The sequence below is a fragment of the Hyaena hyaena genome, unplaced genomic scaffold, assembly GCF_003009895.1.
Source record: "Hyaena hyaena isolate Hyena2069 unplaced genomic scaffold, ASM300989v1 scaffold_390, whole genome shotgun sequence".
In the NCBI taxonomy this organism is placed as follows: domain Eukaryota; kingdom Metazoa; phylum Chordata; class Mammalia; order Carnivora; family Hyaenidae; genus Hyaena; species Hyaena hyaena.
Genome location: NW_024081018.1, coordinates 1413115 through 1435309, shown reverse-complemented (window position 1 = coordinate 1435309; position 22195 = coordinate 1413115). Strand labels below are relative to the sequence as shown.

Sequence of the window (22195 nt, the reverse complement as noted above, 5' to 3'; positions counted from 1 at the left end):
GACTTTGAATGCCTGGCTGAGAGCTTAGATTCTACAACCCAAGGGCAGTGCCTGATGATCTTTTAAATAAAAGGAATGATAAGACATATCCGTGTTTTTGAGAGATACCTCTGGCCACAGAATGAGCAAAAGCAAGAAACAGGGAACTGGTTAGGAGGACACTGTAATCGTTGAGCTAACAGCCACAAGAATCCCAACCAGTATGGTGGCAGCGGCACCAGAAAGGAGACAGAAACAGAGACCCGGGGAAATTCATGGCTGAAAGGGCTGGGCACCATTCAGAGAACCGTGGTATCCTCTGCTGGAGAGCTCTCAGAATGGCCAAGGCTTTCCCTCAGGAAACAGAACCATCAGGGACAAGTCTTTCACTAAAGCAGAGCTACTGCAGCCCTAAATTTTATTTTTTAAGATAACAGCTTTATTGAAATATAATTTCTATGCCATGAGGGTCACCCCCTGGAAGTGTAAAGTCCAGTTTTTAGAATATTCACAGTTGTACAACCACTATCTAACTTCACAATATTTTCATCACCCCCAAAAGAAGCATCATATCCATGGACAATCTCTACCCACGTCCCCTCCCCCAAGTCGCCGGCACCATAGATCTGCTTTCTATCTCTGTGGATTTTCTTATTTTGGACTTTCCATATAACAGGAATCGTATAAAATGTGCTAAATCAGGGTGGGTCAAACTTCTGGATCTTGATCCTCTGCTCCTCTCTTTAGGGTGCCCACAGGCTGCCTACTCCTTCTGGTGGCAGCGGCCTCACCACCCCACCCTTGTTCTTTCTCTGTGTTCCAGCCTTTTCGTGCAAAGCCGGGGAATTTCTGGACATGAAGGACCAGTCCTGCAAGCCATGCGCTGAGGGCCGCTACTCCCTCGGCACGGGCATCCGGTTTGACGAGTGGGATGAGCTGCCCCACGGCTTTGCCAGCCTCTCAACCAACATGGAGATCGAGGACACCACCACTGAGTCCACGGAGAACTGCACCGCGTGAGTGCCCCCATAGTCCCCTCCCCTGTGCTGGGCCAGAGAGGATGGAAACCGGGGAGCCAAGCCGCCAAGGGGTAGGCTGGAGCGGCGTCCCACCCGACTGTTGGACATGACGCCCACCTCAGCCCTCTCTTACTGTTCCGAGCTGACCAGTGACTGACCGGCCCTGGTGAGAGGTAAAGACCGGGGAAACAGAGAGGGGTGAAGATGGTGGATAAAGGCTAAATGGCCCAGTCCACTTAAAACAAAACCTAACTGGACTTCTGCAATGGGATTTAGGATCAGCAATAAACTTCCTCGACTTGATTGCAACGTGAAGCGCTAGGAGTGTTCCTGGCTTTGGTGCTAACTTCTAAAACTGGTCAGCCCAACCCGAGTTTCTAGGTTTGAGGGGGGACAGCCTAGGGCCAGATCTTTGGTCAGTGGTGGGTGGGATCTTCTGAACTGCTTGAGACCCTGGTGACCAGAAAAAAAAAAAAACCTAGCACAGAAGGAGATCTTTTCAGTACTTGAAAGGCTCGGCCCCCCGTGCTTGAGTAACTGGTAAGTGATCCTTATCAGATCTTTAGATATTTAATTCCAGGGACAGGAATTAAATGATGTGCCTTCTATGTGTCAGGCACTCTTCTGGATGCTTTACATATATTACTTTCTATGATTCTCTCAAAAACCCTCTGAAATTGATATTATTATTTCCTTTACACAAATGAGGAATTGGAGGCTTAGCAAGGTTAAGTGACTTGTAGGCAGAGAAGGACAAATATCATATGTTTGCACGTATAGGAGGATTAGGAGGAACTTGACGGAGGAACAAGGAGGAGAAGAAGGGCGGAAATGGTGGGGGAAAGGGAGAGAGGCAAACCATGAGAGACTCTTGAATGCTGACAAAAACTGAGGACTGATGGATGTGGGGGGGAGGGGGGAGGGGCATAGAGGAGGGCACTTGTGGGGATAAGCACTGGGTGTTATGTGGAAACTAATTTGACAATAAACTATTTGTAAAAAAAAAAAAGTTATTACTAAATAAACATCCCATCTTAAAACCAAAAAAAAAAAAAAAAGAAAAGGTTAAGTGACTTGTCCTTTGTTACTCAGCTTAGAACTGGTGATACTGGAATTCAAACCCAGTCCTAAGTTCTCTACTGCCCCGCGAAGCCACCCTCAAGTAACATTTAGTGTACGCAAGGCGATGTCGGGCCCTGGGGAGGGCCAGTGGAAGGATGGGTAGATACTCTGTGTTAAATATTAACAAGTAAGATGGGAGAAAAGTACATGAAAGTTTCTCTTATAAACCCAAGTAATCAAAAGGATAAAAGGAGTTAATAATTGTTTACACTGGGTTTCTAAACCGGGGACCAATGTCTCCGTTCCTACTCTTAAATAGAAGTACCATTATTGGAGCCAGGCAACAGGCATTTTACAGTCCAATTTTAATGTCACTTTAGGGTTTAATATCATGTGTCAAAATCATTGGCATGACAACATCAGCAGCAGAGATAAAGCCAGAGAGGATTAAAGCTGAAAGGAGACCCATTTGCGTCCTAATAGAGAATGTGATTGACTCCCCCCCACACACCCAACAAGGTGCAGGCCTGACTCACCCAATCGATTGTTACCCGCTTGAAGAAAGGGTTTGTCTCTCTCTGGGGACCTCACCGAGAGTCCAGAAATCATTACCTCTCAGCAAGACAGGATGTCGGCCCGTTAATAACAACTTGTGTTTCCACAGCACACACTGCTTCTGGGCCTGGATCCTAAGGCATCAGAAGACCCTGGGAGGGGAGAGAGAATGTTTCTCCTCTGTAGAAACGGAGAGGAAACGGCCACCTAGAGAGGCTTTGTGGCTTTCTCAGCACCCTCAGAAAGGCAATAATTGAGCTAGTACCGAGATATTCACCCGAACCCACGCCCACTGCCTCCAACCTGAGCAGAGCCAGCCCCCCCCCCCCCCCCCGCCCCGCCCTGGTTCTGCCTCCGGTGCCCCCAGCTAGTCTCGGCCTCTACTCCAGCCTCTGCAGGCCACTGGCCGCCAGCAGCCAGACCGATTTTCTTAAGACACAAGTCCAACCACTGTACTTCCCTGCTCAAAACTCCGGATTCTATGGATTCCCGTTGCTTTTGGAATAAAATCCAATACCTTGCCACAGCCTGCATGGCCTGCGTGGTCTAGCCTTGGCCTTCTGCCCATTTCTCCAGCTTTGCCCAAGTATCTTCCTACTGGGTTACTATGCTCCAGCCACGCTAGCCACCATGCTCCTTCCTTCCTGGGTCATACTCTTCTCCAGCCCTTCTGGCTCACTCCTGATTCACCCTCAGGTCTCTGCCTGAATGTCACTTCCTGGGAGGTGCTGGCTCTGACCCTGTAGATTCCCATCACATACACACTCTTGCACCATCTTGTATTTCTCCTTATGACACTTATCAGATTTATTACTACGTGATTAATTGTGCAGTTAGTTAAGTTTCCTAATCACTTCCATGCCTCGATTTCCTCATCCTAAAAAAAAAAAGCAAAAAAACCATAGTGTTAAAAAATGGTATTCTTCTTATAGGTTATGGTAAGGATTAAATGAGATGGTCCGTATGAAGAATTTGGAGCAATCCCTGGCACTAGAAGTCAATCAACACATGTTGTTATTATTGAATGTGAAATGATCTTCACCAGAGACAACTCTGATAAATCCCAGAATCGTGATGCCCTGTGCAAATGTAGCCCACTTACGGCATCCTTTTAATTATTCATCTCACTTTAGGAGTTATTTATAGAGGATGCCATGGAGTACATCAGCATGAAGCATCTCTTTTCGCAGGAGAAATCAATACCATTAGATTAGCTGGGGTGTCTGGGATGAGCTCAGTTTGGGTATTTTGGATATGCTTGTATTTGAGAATAACACTATTGTTTTTAATGTTTATTTATTTATGTTAGGAGAGAGAGTGAGGGAGGAGCAGAGAGAGAGGGAGAGACAGAATCCCAAGCAGGCTGTCAGGGCAGAGCCCAATGTGGGGCTCGATCTTACAAACCCTGAGATCATAACCTGAGCTGAAATCAAGAGTTGGACGCTTAACCAACTGGGCCATCTAGGCGCCCTGAGAGTAACACTACCTATTAAAGAACTTGAGGGGCGCCTGGGTGGCTCAGTCGGTTGAGCATCTGACTTCGGCTCAGGTCATGATCTTGTGGTTCTTGAGTTTGAGCCCTCCATGGGGCTCTGTGCTGACAGCTCAGAGCCTGGAGACTGCTTTGGATTCTGTGCCTCCCTCTCTCTCTGTCCCTCCCCTGTTTGCTTGTGCGCCCGCACACTCTCTCTCTCTCAAAAATAAATAAACATTTAAAAAAAGAAAGAAAGAACTTGAAATATATGTTATTCTAACAAACACAGGGGAAAAATAGTGGACTACTTTAAGGACCCCTTGATAATAATTAATAATTATTAATAATTATTGTTAATAATTGCCTGGGCTGGTCTCAGGCAAAACAATGAAATAGTGGGATTATCTTTGGTCACCATTTTCTACATTAATCTATATAATCCTGAGTCCCTCCTATGTGCCAGGCATAGGGCTTGGTGCTGAGGCTACATTAGTGAGCAAGACAAGTTTGGTCTCTGCCCTTACAGTGTCTGTAAGCCAGCCAGGAAGATAGACAATTAAAGAATTAGGATATGGTCAGAAGAGGGGACATTTGGGTGACTCAGTTGATTGAGCATCTGATTTTGGCTCAGGTTATGATCCCAGGGACATGGCATGGGATTGAGCCCATGTGTTGGGCTCTGTGCTGAGCGTGGAGCCTGCTTAAGATTCTCTCTCTCTCTCTCTCTCTCTCTCTCTCCCCTTCTCCCTCCCCCTCCCTCTGCTGCTCATGCACTCTCTATCAAAAAAAATATATATATATAATCAGAAGAGGAAGCTGAACTGAAAATAAAGAAAAGATGCTCAACCTCACTAGTAATCAAAGAAATAAGATTTAAAGCCCAAAGAGACACTATCTCCTGCCCTATCACACTGGCAACAACTTTACGAATTTGGGGAGGGTATGGAGCAACAGGAACGCTCTCACATGCTGGTGGGTGCAAGTTGGTAGCAACTACTTTGGAGAACAGTGTGGCAGGAGCTGGGAAAGCTGGAGGTTCATGCGCCCTCTGACCCAGTGGCTGTTCTCCCACCATCTCCCTCAGACATGCGTACAAGGAGCGGAGCAAGAATGTTCCTAACGGAGTGGGTACAATGGCAAAACACTGGAAACAATCTAAAAGTCCATCAATGAGTAACGGGTAAATAACTATGGTAGAACCATGCAAGGCAATGTTAGATACTAGCAGAAACGAAAACAAGAGCTCTATGTGTGAATGGGGATGGGTCCCATAATCATTGTACTGAAACAAACAAAAAAAAGTAAGTTTCAACACACATAAATATGATACCATTTACATGAGGTCTGAAAACATGCAAAAACCATGATCGTAGGGCATATTGTTTAGAAATACATGCATAATTATTAAAGGATAAAGAACCATGTGCGGATGGTAAGCACCATACTCAGGGAAGTTGTTACTTGGCTGAAAGAAGCAGGTGGTAGTCAGGGGTTTGAGATTAGCTGGGTGAACACCCAGGCTCCTGCTCTACTGTATTTCTTAAGCAGGGTGGGGGCTTAAATCTTGCATGTGTGCAAGAGAAGTAGAGGGGAGTTATTAGTGAGAGCTCAGGGCACAAATAGCAGAGGCCAGTAGAGTCAAGGGGGACTTCTTAGATGAAGTGGCATTTATTCTAAGTCACAAGGAGGAATTAAACAGGGGGAGGGAGGAGGTAGTTTGTTCTAAGAAGAGTGAACAGCAGGTGAGAACACCCAGGGGGAGGGAGAGCTTGGCAGAGGGAGTGAAAGAAATGCTGCCGGTCTGGAGTCTAGAAGGTTCTGTGGCCTCCTTCTTCCCAGTTCCCATGCAGCATCGAAAAGTGGGCATTTCCAGAAAAATGGGTGGGATAGATTGCATGGACTCCTGATTTCTGAAGACCAGCAGTGTCTGCTAAATTTCTTTGACAGCTTTGGAATTAGGAAGACCTGGGTTTGAATCTCAGCCCTGCCACTTGCTGGCTCTGTGATATGGGGCAAGGTACTCGCCGAGCCTCAGTTTCACCATCCATTAAATGGTAATGAAAGGAAATCATGAATATAAAACATGTAGTTCAGTACCTGGGACATCGTAAGCAACTGATAAATGTTACCCAGCTCCCCCTCCCAACACCTGCCATCTATCTTCTGGATCATTCTGCATAATGTGGGGGGCACACCTACTTGTCTTCCTCATGTCGGCTCCATCTCCAGTCTCCTTGATCTGGAGGGTTTTCTTCACTGGGGACGTTCGTGTCTAAATTCCTGTTTGTGAATCACAAGTCTGGAATTCCACAGACACCCAGCGGGACACGAGACCTGCAATTCCCACAAAGCATAATGGGCTGTGTGATTGCCAGTGAACTTGGCTCCTGTTCCCTCACAGGTCCAAGTGGGTTCCCCTGGGTGACTACATCTCCTCCAACACGGACGAATGCACAGCCACGCTGATGTATGCTGTCAACCTGAAGCAGTCTGGCTCCGTCAACTTCGAGTACTACTACCCAGACTCCAGCATCATCTTCGAGTTTTTTGTAAGCCCCTGGCCATGGGGGAGCTGGGGGGTGAAGACTCTCCAAGTCTCAGAATCACAAGCATATTTCTGGTTTCGGATTTCCCACAGTTGTCTTCCTTCTGGAGAGAACTGTGGACAAAATGGGCTGAGGCTTCAAGACATGGGGAGAAAGGCAGAAGTTGGGAGGCTCTGCAGGGGCAGAGTAGGGTCCAGGAGACCCTAGGCATTCTGCCTGCTCACACATGAAAACAGCATGTAAAAGCTTCTGACTTATGAGTTATTTTTTCAGTGTTGATGCATTGACTTAAAAATTTTTTTTAATGTTTATTTATTTTTGAGAGAGAAAGACAGAGTATGAGCAGGGGAGGGGCAGAGAGAAAGGGAGACACAGAATGTGAAGCAGGCTCCAGGCTCTGAGCTGTCAGCACAGTGCCTGATGTGGGGCTTGTACTCACAAACCATGAGACGCATGATCTGAGCCAAAGTCAGATGCTTAACCAGCTGAGCCACCCAGGAGCCCCTGCATTGACATTTTGTGTGTATTACTAGCTCTCGCCCTGCTTCAGGACTCATGTGTTCTGAGCTCAGCCCCCAAAGGAAGCTGGGTACCCTTCTCCCATAAGAAGGGCCCTCTGGAAGGCTGTTGCAGCACGGAAGAGTGGGGGGTGAAAAACTCACTTTCTTGGAAAGCTTTGACTGTTCCCAAACTCTTGTGGGCTCAGGTTCAGAATGACCAATGCCAGCCCAATGTGGATGACTCCAGGTGGATGAAAACCACAGAGAAAGGATGGGAATTCCACAGTGTGAGTATCACACCAGCCTTCCTGGAGCCTTTCCTGGGGATACCAGAAAAGGGGGCAAGGGCTTTTCCTCCAAGGACAGTTTCCTCCCAGTCTGGGCTTCCAACCATCAGTCCCTAGAGAGCAGGGGTCTGACAAGATGAGGATGCCATCGTTTCTGTCGTCTTGAGTTGACAGAATGTGGGTGTGGGCTGACTTATTCTCATGGCTCTACCTCCAAGGACCAGCAACTTTGCAGGGTTAAGGGCCAGGTCTTCTGGGGTTGGGACATGGATACACAGAACCAGAGAAGAGTGAGGGACTTCATTCACCCTCCTGTCAGCACCTTCAGGCCCCTCCATGGGTCTTACTTGGAGATACTCGTAGTATATGTGGGTGAAGGAGAGGCCATGAAGGTTGTAAGAGGAGCCTTCAAAGCAGAGAGGAGCTAAGTTGAACTGGGAGGAAGGGCAGAGCTGAGGAAGTCAATGGAGGGGATCAGAAGAGGTGCCTCCACGCAGACGGTAAGGGGAAGATTCTCCAGAAGAGGCGAATCTGATGGATTAGGGATATCTGTCTCTGCAGCTGAACGAATTCTTTTTGTTTACGGTTTCTAGGTCGAGCTAAACCGAGGCAATAATGTCCTCTATTGGAGAACCACAGCCTTCTCGGTGTGGTCCAAAGTTTCCAAGCCCGTGCTGGTGAGAAACATCGCCATAACAGGTACCAAGGAGGATTTGGGTCTGGGGTCTGCTGCTGATTTCCTAACTCTGTGGGGGGCCGGTGGGGACCAGTCCCCGGGGCTCAGTCTCTAGGCTCAACGGTTGCTTTTCTTTGTTGTTCGTCCTCCCTAGGGGTGGCCTACACTTCAGAATGCTTCCCCTGCAAACCTGGCACATACGCAGACAAGCAGGGCTCTTCTTTCTGCGAACTTTGCCCAGCCAACTCTTACTCAAATAAGGGAGAGACTTCCTGCCACCAGTGTGACCCTGACAGATACTCAGGTGATGTTTCTGAGGGTGGGTAGAGTTTGGGGGCGGGGGGAGTAACCAACAAACGTGGGGAGAAAACAGGAAGGAGAGCCATCCCTCTGGCCATGCTGGAGACGATGCTTCTTAAACCCTCGCTTCTGGACACTGGAAGAGCCTTGTGGATCCACACTCCACTGATCACTCTGGAAACAAGAGTAAAATCATCCAACAAGTAATTACTGAGCCCCTACTATGTGCCAGGTCCTATTCTAGGTGCTTGGGATATACCGGCGAGCAAAATCGACAAAGCTCCCTGTCTTCATGGAATTTACATTCTGATGGGGGGGGGGGGCGCAGAGGGAGGCAGGCAATAAACAGTAATGCTAATAAATATATAATAAATTATAGTATGTTAAGACAGTAAAATGTACAGGGTGCTGTGGCAAAAAGAAAAAGCAACTCAGGACTACAGGAATTGGGAAAGCTGGAGAAAGGGGCTGCAGTCTTTCTATATTTTTCCTAAGCAGTGAAATTTGTAGAAACGAAACCTTATATAAGATTATAGTTGGGGCTCCTGGGTGGCTGAGTCAGTTGAGCATCCAACTCTTGATTTCGGCTCAAGTCACGATCCCATGGTTTATGGGTCCGAACCCGACGTCCCACTCTGTTCTGACTGTGGAGCCTGCTTGGGATTTCCTCTCTCTCTTTCTCTCTCTCTCTTCCTCTCTCTGCCTTCACCCCCCGCACTCATGCTGTCTCTCTCAAAATAAATAAACATTAAAAAAAGATTATAGTTATACATAATAGATACAGTAACTAAAAGGTATATGTTTGTATATTTTAATTCATAACAATTATTATCAAAGTTAATTTAGAAGAGCCGTGAGGCTGTATTAATGAGCAAAACATTTTGATAGCAAGGGCTAAAGATGGAAGTTTTTATCAGCCTGACCATCCACTGAATTCAAAGGAGGCCTTTTCAGGAAATCCAGGATTCCTTGGAACATAGTTTAAAAGCCAGCGTTCTGAGGGAAAATAAGGGGACAGGCGTAGCAGCCTGTTGCTAGTCTCTGAGTAGCTTCCTAAAACATCGCAACTTGAGAAACAGAACCTGGTCATTTGAGGGAGTCCCAGGGCAGCAGGGCTGTGGTGTAAGGGGGCAGTCCCCCCAGAGGACCCTCTGCTGAGGCAGCCCAGGCATTGGCATAGGGGCCAATCTCTACGGTTCTAAACAACTCGGGAGGGAGAAAGAGTCCCTTCACTCTCCCTACAAACACATAATTATTCCATTTTCCCTTTCTCACCCGGATTCACACACCCGGCTCAAGTCTCTCTCTCAAGCAAACAACTCAAACCCATCCACAGACACACCCATCAGCAGGTGTTACACTTGTGTTTGCTCGGCCAAGACGAGCCACTGACCATGTGAACAGCTTATTTTTACACTATTCCTAACACAACAGTCTTATTTATCTACACAGATCTTGCCACATGAGTATAGTTTTCAGCAAGAACAGGAATGTTGAGATCTTGAGGGAAGTTTTTAATCCGTCTGTCTAAATTCCTGTTTTTCCACTTGGCGTTTCTCATTCTCCTTCCCTGCTCTATCAATGGCAGCCTTTGTTGGTCGTAGTCTCCAGCTGCCTTTCCAGCCCAGCAGCTGTACAAGGGTTTGAATGGCAAGGTGGCTCTCAAGAAACCGCCTGGGAATGTTCTGATCAACTCTGTATATAAACTGATTGTCATCCAGACAGCAGTTATGAAAGTGTTGGGAGTTCGGTTGGGAGTTTGAGTTTTTGATCCTTTGCCATCAAGTTCTCAATCTATCTCTTTGACTGGAAAGTGAGTTTTTACAATGACTTGAGTTTTCCAGAATACACGGTCAAGGCAAAGAGAGAGTATGTGTGTGTGTGATCATAGCCTTTGATGGACTGTGCATAAAGGGAGTGTCGGAAGACCCTGTGAGCATTTAGTCATCCATTTACAACTAAGTCCTGAGTGCCTGCTAGGTGCCAGGGCTTGCGCTTGGTGCCAGAGTTGGAGCTGGTGCCTACCCTCTACCTTACTTCGGAAAGTGGGAACGTCCGTATACCCATGGTGCAGTAGCTGCTGGGATCGCAGCTCTGAGTGTAGCGCACAGCAGAGGCAAAGAAGAGAAGTAGTCAGTCCTTTCTGCGGTGACAGGAAAGGCTTCAGTGGCTGTGGTCTTGAAAGAGGAGTTGGTGATTTGATGGATGTTCTAGAAGAAGCGTAGCCAAAGCCAGAAGGCTTGGGGATCATGGAGAAACTCAGCATGGCAGGAACTGACTTGGAGAGAACCAGCATCCAGGGCTAAGAGGTGGACAGGCAGCAGGCCATCCACCAGCCCTTCTGTGCCATTGCTAAAGACTTGAGATTTGATCCTAATAGAAGGAGTGGGGGGAGGGGGGAGTGTGTGTGTGCAGGGGGGCCATTGAAGAATTTTAAGCTGGGGAGTGACATGATCCGGCTTGTGATTTTGAAAGACCACTCTAGCTGCCATTTGGAAAATGGATGTGGAATGAATGGAGCAGCTGGAGGCAGAGGCCACAGTCCAGAGATTTTGCAACAGGCATCATTGCTGGTATCCAGGACCTAGACTTGGGTGGAACTAATGGGACTGCACCTGTTAAGGACAAAGGCTCAACTAAAAGCATCTTTCTTATTGATACCTAAGATTCGATCATTAAGATGAATTCCTTTGTGTTACATTTACTATTAGGGATTCATTTCCTAGTAGTACTTGGGGTCTAAGAAAGAGCATGGATTGGGGCGCCTGGGTGGCTTAGTCGGTTAAGCGTCTGACTTCAGCTCAGGTCATGATCTCGCAGTTCGTGGGTTCGAGCCCCACGCCGGGCTCTGTGCTGACTGCCAGTTCAGAGCCTGGAGCCTGTTTCAGTCTGTGACTCCCTCTCTCTCTGACCCTCCCCTGCTCACGCTGTCTCTCTCTCCTTCTCTCCTAGAAATAAATTTAAAAAAAAAAAAACATTAAAAAAAAAAAAAAGAAAGAAAGAGCATGGACTCCAGAACTAAATTACTAAGGTTCAAATCCCTGCTCCACCACCTCTGCCATCTGCGCAAGTCCCTTGTCTCTGCCTCAGTTTCCTCATCTATAAAATGAGAACGGCAATAATCCTATCTACCTCATAGTGTTATTATGTGGATCATTTGATTACTACATATAAAGGATTTAGAACAGTGTCCAGCAGGTAATAAACACGAATTTTATCACAGCTGACCCTTGAACAACATGGGGACAAAGGCTGCCAACCCCCCAAAAAGGAAAAAATCCGCATATAACTTTTGAGTCTCCAGAAACTTAACTACTAATGACTGGAAGCCTTACTGCTAGCAGAAACAATTGATCAACACGTATTTTGTATGTTCTGTGTATTATATACACTATTCTTACAATAAAAAGAAGCTGGAGGAAAAACATTATTAAGAAAACCACAAGGAAATCTACTCCTGAAATCATTGTTGCACCATATGCTAACTAACTTGCATGTAAATTAAAAAATAAATAAACTTTTAATTTAAAAAGAAACAGAAAGCCACAAGGAAGAACAAATATATTTACAGTACTGCACTGTATTTATATATTAAAAAAAAAAAATCCCAGTCCACGTACAAGTGGACCTGCCCGGTTCAAAGCTGTGTAGTTCAAGGGTCAACTGTGTTCATTTCCATTAAGGCTAGTCCTGGCTGTCTTCTCTTAATATGAAAGTACTCTTAGCATAGGTAACAACAATAACACGTCACTTGGATAGTACTTTGCAATTTACTAGACATTTTCTCATGTATTACAGAGGAGTGCAGGACTGATCTCCCTGTTTATAAATGAATAAAGGGCAGCACAGAGAGGTTGAGGGATTTGCCCAGAGTCTGCAGTGGGGTCTGACCTGGGCCAAGCATTCATTAGATGCTTGAACCTTCAGGGGAAATGTTTTCCTGTGATGAAGTGGATCTGGATAAGACGTTGTACTCCTAGATGTGGGGAGAAGGTCCTGGAAGGTGGCAGGAGGCTCAGAGAGAGAAACTGGAGCCCCCATGATAACTTTATCTTCTTACAGTTTTGCCATGAGGCCAATGCTACAGGAATCACTTTTCACTCCCTCACCGACCATCTAGGCAGATCTTTCAAGCTTGACTAGTACTCAGCTTAAACACTCTGATGAATCCTGAGCTAGGGAAGTGAGGCCCGTCGCAGCATTTGGGTTAATCATTTCTTAAAACTACCTTAGCAGTTGTCAGTGTGTAAACAGGTGGACCCTTTTTGCGGAAACCTGGAGCTAGGGTATCAGGTTGAGCAAATATTTGACAAGCAGAGAAAGGTCCTTGTGCAGAATATACTTTCTACCATATAATTTGCAGTTTGCTAGACCAAATATGCAAGGTCCTGGGAATTGGTGTGTTTTCAGCATCTCCCCCCAAATTTCTCCTGGTCCAGTTTGTCAAAAGCAGGAGTCCCTAGATCCCTCTGTGCTGAATGAGGCCTTCTGCTTGTTAGCCAAGCCAATGAGCTGAGAAGACTCCAGCTGTTTCTCAGGCAGTATTTCCCTCTTGCCCAGACTAATAAGACGGGGACAGAAGAGGTGTGGGAATGTGTGGTTGAGGAAGCTTCCAGTGTAGGCCAAGGAGGCTGTAACTAGGAGATTCTCTGGTCTAGGAACTCATTTGGTGCCTTGGAAAGAAGAAAGTATCAGTTGAGAAATAAGCCTTCACTGGGAAAGAGAGAAAGAAACTCTCAATTCTTGTTTAAAATTCCATGACAATTTCAGATAGGAATCATTCACACAAACCCAGGTAATAATAGTTACCAGCATTTAGTGAGTCCCTACTTACGAAGTGCCAGGGATATGCTGGCTCCAGGAAGGTGGATATTTTTATTCCTGCTCTACAGATGAGAGCACTAAGACTCAGAGAGTTTCAGTAACTTGACTGAAGTGACACAGCTGCTAAATGAAGCAGGATCTGGGGCGCCAGGGTGGCTCAGTCGGTTAAGTGTCCAACTTCGACTCAGGTCATGATCTCACAGTTCATGGGTTCCAGCCCCGCACTGAGCACTGTGCTGACAGCTCAGAGCCTGGAGCCTGCTTCGGATGCTGTGTCTCCCTCTCTCAGCCCCTCCCCCACTCACATTCTGTCTCTCCCTCTCTCAAAAATAAACATTAAAAAAATTATTTTTAGTGAATAAATGAAGCAGGAACCAAACCCAGTTCTGTCTAACTTAAAATCTCACTCCACTCTATCACACAGCCTGTCAAGTAACATACAGAGAGAGGAGGGCTCGCTTGTATTAAATGCTTACCTGCAGGTGACAACAGTCACTGTAGAAATGGTGGAGACGGGAATAGTGGTAGTGTTGTACTGGCACTCTATAAAGCTGTGGTTTTTATTGGGGGGTAAGTAAAGTCCCTGGAAAATTTTTAAAAATTATTTGCATAAATTATGTATATTTTTCTGGGTGGAGGAAACAGGTCTTTTTACAAATTTTCAACGTGTTTGTAATTCAGAAAAGGGGAAATTCATTGCTTCAAAGAGGTATACGCTAAACTAGTTCTTGCTATCCAGGTACTCACAAGTTAAAGCAGAACTGACATAGAGTAGAATAAATAAAATGATAGTTAAGACCTTTTTTATTAGGAACAGGTCAAGACTTAGAGATGGCACCAGGATGCTTGGGGGTGGGGAGAGTGGAAGGAGCTCGATGTCTTTTTTTTTAACGTTTATGTATATTTGAGAGTGAGTGAGCGCAAGCAGGGAAGGGGCAGAGAGAGACACACACACAGAATCTGAAGCAGGCTTCAGGTTCTGAGCTGTCAGCACAGACCCAACATGGGGCTCAAACTCACAATCCGTGATAACATCTAAGAGCTCTGTCTTAAGTAGAGTTGGAAGAAATGACCAGCTCATTTGTGTAAGATGGTTGCATAGAAAGGGGGAAACGGGAGGCGGGTTTCAGGAACTTATGTTAGCGGTGGTTAACCTGTAAGATGCTCTTTCCAGCTTCTCGCCCTCCTCACTGGTCCCCTGGCCAGTCCCCTTCCCACTGCCCTTTCCCACAGTGTGGACCCAGTGGCTTCTTATAGCACTAGGGAGAGGTGCAAAGAGGGTATCTGAGCAGGGCTTCAGCGGCCAGAAGTGAAGCAAAGTGAAGAGTGGGTATGCAGGATTTTCTACTCCTCTCAGTACCTGTGTTGTGCTGGACCTCAGGGTCCTGGAGGTCACAGGGTCACGAGCAAGTGGGCAAGAGCTCTGCTTTCTTATAGAACTTCAACTCTTTGTCCTCACTTTTGCAATTTAGAAAAAGGATCCTCCTCCTGCAAAGTACGCCCAGCCTGCACAGACAAAGACTACTTCTACACTCACACAGCCTGTGATGCCAACGGAGAGGTGGGTAGCGTGGTCTTGGAGCCCCTTTGTCCCAGAGAGTTCCGTTGCCAGTTCCTTGGGCTTTACCACATCTGGAGTTCCAGAGGTCAGCAAAGCTGGCAGCAGAGAAAACCCACAGACCTCCACAGTGACCCTGGGGCCGAGGGGGGAGGCCAAACAAGACGGCCTCATTCATTTTCAGGTCAGAGACTCGTTTTTGCCCTATTTGTTCCGCTGCTTATTCACATATGCTCTGTTGCAAAAGAGCCATTTCATTTTCTTTTGCTTGGTTTCTTCCATTTGCTTAGCCCCTCTGGGCAATGACTGCCTGTCTGCGCACACTTATTTCCTCATGGAACTCGTCAGACTCGTCCCTTCGGTGCTGCTTTTGTGGGCCAGCGAAGGGAATGGATTCCTACTTCCTGGCTCGCTGGAGAATGGCCTGACTGTTTGGTCTCTGCTGGTCCCCTCTTTCCCCCAGGCTTTCTGCCTCAGAAAGACTTTCCTTTGTAGTCCACATGACCACTGAGTCAGCATTGATGACCGTGGGTGGTGCTCCAGTGGGGGGTGACAGATGTGCCTGCCCTCAGGGACCTCGCAGTCCTAAGAGAGAGGGTGAGGGAGGAGAGCAGGGCCTGGGCAAAGCAAGAAGAAAGATGTGCAGGGTCCTGGGAGAAACCAGGAGAGGAGTAACCAGGACTGGAGGGTCTGGGAAGGCCTTTCGGAGGTTATGTGTTCATTTCAACAGTCAGTCATGGTGCTAAGTGTGTTAACCAAACGGGGAGAACATCTACTCTCATGGGAACTAATTCTTGCTAGGGAGCAAGTGGAGAGGGAGAGAGACAGACAACAGATAAACAATAAATTAGACTGTATCAGTAAGTGGAGGAAAAAAAAATAAAGGATGAGGAGACAGAGAATGACAGAGGGTGGGGATACTACTATTTTAGAGAGGGCTGGGATGACATTTGAGGAGGTGGTGTTTGAACAGAGACCTGAATGAGATGAGTGGGGGCCCCAGTGCTTTTCAGGCACAGGCACAGCAGGTATGGAGGGGGCAGACTTGTGCCTAGTGAAGTCGAGGAACAGCAGTGAGCGAGCTGAGATGGCTCTGCGGCACAAGTTGAGGGATTTGTCTTAGATTAGACATTCTAGATGAGTTGTCTGCGTCTGTATCCCTAAATCACAGCCTCTCAGGAAGAGAGAAGGAGAAGCTGGGAAATCTGCATTCAGCATTAAGCATGTGCTTGGCTGTTAGGATGCATAAGCGTTTGCTGGCTGGATGGCTGGATAAATTTTCCTTTTGCCAGATAAGCACGGGATAAAGTCTGGTCCTTAGCAGTGGCTGTTTTTCATAATCATCTCCTACTCCCCACCCTCCCCCACCCCTGCCTTCATGTGTAGAGCATCATTCCCTTGCCCAGCAGCCAAGGGAGAATGGCTACACATATCATCAGTTGTACCTCACATTCAGTTCTGCAGTGCCTGGGGTTCTCTGTGACCTTGAAAAACCTATTTTCATTTTATTGGCATCATTTGACTCACTAATTAGATGAGAACACTTAATCCTGCTCCTCTTCTTCCTGGTTGGCACAACATATGGCTGGATGTGGCTCTTTGCTTCCTTCTGCCCCAGGCTCTCCCCTCCCAGGCTCAGGCCAAGGTCCTCTGGATCTGTAGTAAGCTCTGTTGCCTGCCAGCCTGGCTGTCTGCCCTTGCCTTTGGATGCTCAGTAGGGCTCAGTAGTGCTCCGCCTTAGTAGCCCAGCTAAGGCTCAGGAGGGGAGCCCTGAAGCATGAGTGCACACGAACATGGGCTCATCATGAATGCTTTACAGAACTCTTGTGATCTGTGCTTCATGCCCGCACTGGTTCTGCTCAGTCTCATGATTTTACTTTGTCTTCTATAATTTTTTAATGTTTATTCATTTTTGAGAGAGAGAGAAAGGGAGAGCAAACCAGGGAGGGGCAGAGAGGGAGACAGAGAAACAGAAGGAAGCTCCAAGCCATCAGCACAGAGCCCAACGTGGGGCCTGAACTCAGCACACAGCGAGTTCATGACCTGAGCTGAAGTTGGATGCCTAAACAACTAAGGCACTCAGGCGCCCCTTACTGGGTCTTCTAAACTGTAATTTTTAAAACATTTTTTAAAATTTATTTATTTTGAGAAAGGGAAAGAGAGAGCACATGTGGGGGAGGGATAGAGAGAAGGAGAGACAGAATCCCAAGCAGGCTCTGCGCCATCAATGGCAGAGCCCATTGTGGGGCTTGAGCTCACAAACTGTGAGATTATGACCTGAGCTGAGACCAAGAGTCAGACACAAAACCGACTGCCCTGCCCAGGTGCCCCTAAAATGTATTTTTAAATTAAGGGATGTAACTCGAGCCAACTCTCGTGATTGCCCTTGTGGCCTTTGCTGTGCCGCAGTGGCCTTTGCTGTGCTGCAGTGGTTTCTCAGAGACCAGGTTGGCCAATCCACTGGGGCTGCTGCATGTGCTGCTCTAAGGGACCGCCCAAGTCAGTCTTCCTGCTCCCATACCCTTCTCTCCATGAGACTCAAGTGAGAGCGCCCAGGTCAGAGCACAAGCCTAGGGCTCTGGCGGTTGGCTGCGCTTCACAGGGAGGAATCTCTTCACGGCCAAACAGATCAGGGGGAAGAAGAGCCCTAGCACTCACCATCAGTGAAGGCAGCACAGGTTCTTTTTAAGACTTGTCATTTCTTATCCTGAATAAAATGGACAGATGCCTTATTCATCCACCTTTTCACATATATGGTAGTGCTGCACGTCATCACATCAGTATAATCCACAAAAGTACATTTTGTCTCTGCCTCAGCCCAAGGACTACACAGGAGGCTTGGAGCTGCAGGCCATCCCCTCTTCTGTATCGAGGCCTCCATCAGAAGAGTAGGGGTGGCCCTAGTGAATGACAGACACATGCTTCCCTTGCCCACTGATCTGATGGCTGATCATTCCTCCTCCCTCCTCTCACCAACTTTATTGCGATGTAATTGACATATAACATTGTGTAAGCTTAAGGCGTACAGTGTGTCAATTTGATATATTTATATATTGCAAGATGATGACCCACCCTAGCATTAACTAACACCTCCACTATATCACTTAGTTACCCTTTTTATTTTTGCAATGAGAACAATTAAGGTCTACTCTCTTAGCAACTCTCAAGTATATACAGAAATATAGTACTACTAACTGTAACCACCTTGATCTAGATCCCCAGACCTTATTGGTCTTATAACGGCAAGTTTGTACCCTTTGGCCAACACTGTCCCTTCTGCCTTGATGTCCCAGAGAACACAGTAGCCAAGGATTGTTATCATGTGACTGTTGCCTTTGCGACATGGTGAGCTCCTTAAGGGTGGGGGGCCATGTCTCATTCATCTCTGAACCCCAGGTCTGACACACAGATGTATTAGGCTTTCTCTGTATTAGGCTGTCTATTGAGTACATGAAAAAGCAAAGAAAATACTTGGAAGACAAATTGGGACACCCCTTTTTATGTTTTGGGATTTTCATCAGCTACTTTTCCTGTGACCTTAGTCGTGATAAAATTCTACATTGGAATCAGAGCTTTCTCTGGAGACAGCTGGTCCTTCCATGGCCATTCCCTCTGTCACACAAGTCCTCATTACGTATTTCCCCTCTTCACCCAGTCAACATTCAGCAGATATTTATCAGGCACCACCATGTGCCAGGCTCTAGGCTAAGATCACGGGATACACTGGTAACCAAAACAAGTTCCCCACCCTGGTGGGACTTTCATTACAGCCCAGAGTCCCCCCATTCTCCAGGTAAATTCCTAACGATGTGCTGAGTCCCACACAGGCTGAGCCATTCTTTCTTAATCCGCTTCTGCAGACACAGCTCATGTACAAATGGGCCCAGCCAAAAATCTGCAGTGAAGATCTCAAGGGGGCTGTGAAACTGCCCGCTTCTGGCGTGAAGACCCGCTGCCCACCCTGCAACCCAGGCTTTTTCAAAACCAACAACAGCACCTGCGAGCCCTGCCCTTACGGCTCTTACTCCAATGGCTCTGGTAACCTCTTTATCTGCATCCTGCCCATTCCCACGGCACCCACGTGGGTGGTCGGCTGAATGTGCACTGTGTCCTTCCAAGGAGGCAGTAAGGACCGGGCCACTCTGTGGACTAAGTTCAGGAGAAGAGAGGGCAAGGCAGGACCTGTGTGTAGGTCAGAGTCACCCTTGAGAACTGCCTGCCTTCCTCCCTAGTCCAAATGCGAATGTGACTCGGGCTTGAAGTACTCAGTCCTCACTGCAGAGGCTTCCAGCATGCAGCAGGGATGCTAACCAGAAGGTCTGGGGAGCTGAGAGGTCCAGCTCGACATGATCAGAGCCATAAGCCATGCAGCGGAAAGGAGCTGGAAGGATTTGTGTGTATTCGTGTAAATGCGATTACCGAGAATAATGTGACAAATAATATGAACTATATGCATCAGACGAAGAGATATATTTAAGTTTTGAGATGAAGAATTTGGTGGGCAAGTAGCACAGCTGGAGTAAGGGAATTAAGGGTCAGAGTTTACATCTTGAGTTTGTTAAATACATTGTCAGAATGGTTTTGAGTCCACCCGGTATAACCGTGCTGTGGTGCTCAACATTACTCTCCTTTGGCTGCCTGCCCTCGTTGCCACTTAATCTGTGTGACAGCAGCTCCCGTCAGGGTGGCCGTGGCCTCGCCACTGAAGCTGTGGATCTTGTGGCTCCCCCAGATTGCACCCACTGCCCAGCCGGGACTGAGCCTGCCGTGGGATTTGAATACAAATGGTGGAACACGTTGCCCTCGAACATGGAAACCACCGTTCTCAGTGGGATCAACTTTGAGTACAAGGGCATGACCGGTAAGTGCATCCTCACTTACTGTGAGATGTCAGCTCCCTGCTTGCCTCCAGGGGCTCCTCCACTTCTTCATAATAGTGATGGCTACAGCAAAATGAGCTAAGCATGCCGTGCATCCTGTTGAAAGTTCCACTCCTCATGGACATTTATGCTGCCAAAACTTAGTTTTAGAGATAGAGCCAGAACTAGAGACAAGGCGCACACTCCAAAGAGATGCTCTAAGAGTTTCAGAGTCTCTGACTGACCGAAGAAGCAGGATAAATACCATGGTTTGGTCGGGGTAGTGGTTCTGGATGCCTCAAAGGACACTGTTCTCTCAGCGTGTCATCTGGGTGCACATGAAGTCACTAGGCGCTAACTCTCCTCTCTCCTTTTCCAGGCTGGGAGGTGGCTGGTGATCACATTTATACAGCGGTTGGAGCTTCAGACAATGACTTCATGATTCTCACTCTGGTTGTGCCAGGATTCAGGTGAGGAATACAAAGTGCAGGGGAAGCCCACACCACCTGGGCCACAGTCAAGTCCCACATAGCCTGGAATGTTGTAGAGAAGAGGGCTTCTGGCGTGCGGAAGTATGAGTTCAGAATAGAGGAGAGTAATGGCAGTCTGACGAAGTTAACCTGAATGCTAATATGGCTTCTTAGCTGCTGCCCGTGCTGGCGGACATACTGGTGGTGCTCCCTCTCATCTGGCTTCTCTCATCAGCTGGCCACGTGCTAGTCAAATTCTTCCTCCATGGGGCATCTGGATGGCTAAATTGGTTAAGCATCGAACTCTTGGTTTCGGCTCAGATCGTGATATCACAGTTGGTGGGTTCAGGCCCCACGTGAGGCACTGTGCTGTCAGAGCAGAGTCTGGTCGGGATTCTCTCTTCACTCTCTCTGCCCCTCCCCATCTGCACATGTGTGCACACACACACACACTCTCTCAAAATAAATTCATTAATTAACTTAAAAAAAATCATCCTCTTCATGGTATCTAGATAAAATGTTACCAAAAACAAAACAAAACAAAACAAAAAAACCAAAACCTCCCTTTAAAAAAGAGAGCCAGAAATACCTTTGGACAGTTCATCTTTATTTGGGGCAAGAAGACTGAGATGGATTGTTCTTCTTGTCACATTGGTCCCCATATCTCAAGAAGACCTAGGATGTTAAGCAATTTGTTTGCCTCTAAAAAAAATAATGGGGCACCTGGGTGGCTCAGTCAGTTAAGCATCCGACTTTGGCTCAGGTCATGATCTCGCAGTTCGTGGATTCGAGCCCGGCGTCGGGCTCTGTGCTGACAGGTAGCTCAGAGCCTGGAGCCTGCTTCAGATTCTGTCTCCCTCTCTCTGACCCTCCCCCCTGCTCATGCTGCCTCTCTCTCTCTCAGAAATAAATAAAACACTAAAAATTAAAAAAAAAAAAATACTGCAGGCAGTGTAGTACGATGGAAAGAACACGAGACCGAAGACAGGACACTTGAATTTTGCCTCTCACTGGCTTCATGAACTTGGAAAAGTCACCACACTCCCCCTATAGGCTTCAGACTCCTCATGTATAAAGCAAGGGGACAAGGGAGATTGACAGTCTGTGACTTTGGACTAACTCAGGTTGAGATGATTCTTCCAGCCCAGTGGTTAGCATGACTGTATAGACAGGAGCTGGGACTGGTGGTCCTTAAGTACAGGCAAATGGCCAAAGCCAAAAGAAAAGCCATAAATGGATTTCTAAAGCCAAAGTGAATTCTTCTGCCCATATGCACTTTCAGGGTGAGGGGCGACCACTGAAGAGGTTCCCTATTTTACTCTGTCTTCTGCATCACCTCTTCAAGCTCCCTCCTTTCCACCCTCAGCACATAGTGGTTGCTCAAAAGGTATTGATTTCCCTTCTGTTAATTTACACTACTCAGAGATGAGCAGTTATATCACGTTTGCAAGGTGAACAAAAATCTTAGACTTTTTTGGGGGGATAACATTCCCAAAAGTACATATTAGTTTGCAAATCTGATTGCTATAGTAAAGTGTTTCCTCAACTCACCCACTCACCACTAGCCCCTACATGCCCCCTTGGGCATGGATCTCTCTTTCCCAAAAGAAGGACCAGCCTGGAAACTTGGCTGAAGAGATGGCAAATTGAAATATCTGCTCATTCAACCCAGGAAAAGCTCTCACCACCCCAGAGGGTGAGCGACTAAGTGAATGTAGGTAATTTACATCTTATGATGGTGGAGCTTCTCAAACCTTAATTTAATGCTTATGCATCGCCTGGGAATCCTGTTAAGGTGCAGATTCTGATTCAGTGGGTCTGAGGAGAGGCCTGAGGTTCTGTACACCTAATGAGCTCAGGTTAGGGTGATGCTGCTGGTCTGGGGATCCCATTCTGCTAATGAGGTTACATAGCATTTTACAAAGCACTCGTACATCTGGCATGCCTTTGGATCTCACCACAATGATGGAAGGTGAATAAGAAAGATAGTATCACCTTCATTTTACAGATGAGGAAACTACAATTTGGCTAGGATGAGGTCGCATAGCTCGGTGGCAGAATTGGACTTAATCATGCCCTTTCCAAC

General features: G+C 47.0%; 1 protein-coding gene across 2 annotated transcripts in view; it reads left to right on the top strand.

The window, feature by feature from the left end:
* Window positions 1-22195, top strand: part of ELAPOR1 (endosome-lysosome associated apoptosis and autophagy regulator 1) — a 72403-nt gene that overhangs the window by 35678 nt on the left and 14530 nt on the right. For both annotated transcript variants that reach the window (XM_039251095.1, XM_039251096.1), the window contains exons 3-11: window positions 803-995; window positions 6491-6638; window positions 7342-7422; window positions 8016-8121; window positions 8253-8402; window positions 14695-14783; window positions 18641-18818; window positions 19513-19641; window positions 20019-20109. In XM_039251095.1, the coding sequence (XP_039107026.1) occupies window positions 803-995; window positions 6491-6638; window positions 7342-7422; window positions 8016-8121; window positions 8253-8402; window positions 14695-14783; window positions 18641-18818; window positions 19513-19641; window positions 20019-20109 (1165 nt within the window). The remainder of the gene's footprint in view (window positions 1-802; window positions 996-6490; window positions 6639-7341; window positions 7423-8015; window positions 8122-8252; window positions 8403-14694; window positions 14784-18640; window positions 18819-19512; window positions 19642-20018; window positions 20110-22195) is intronic.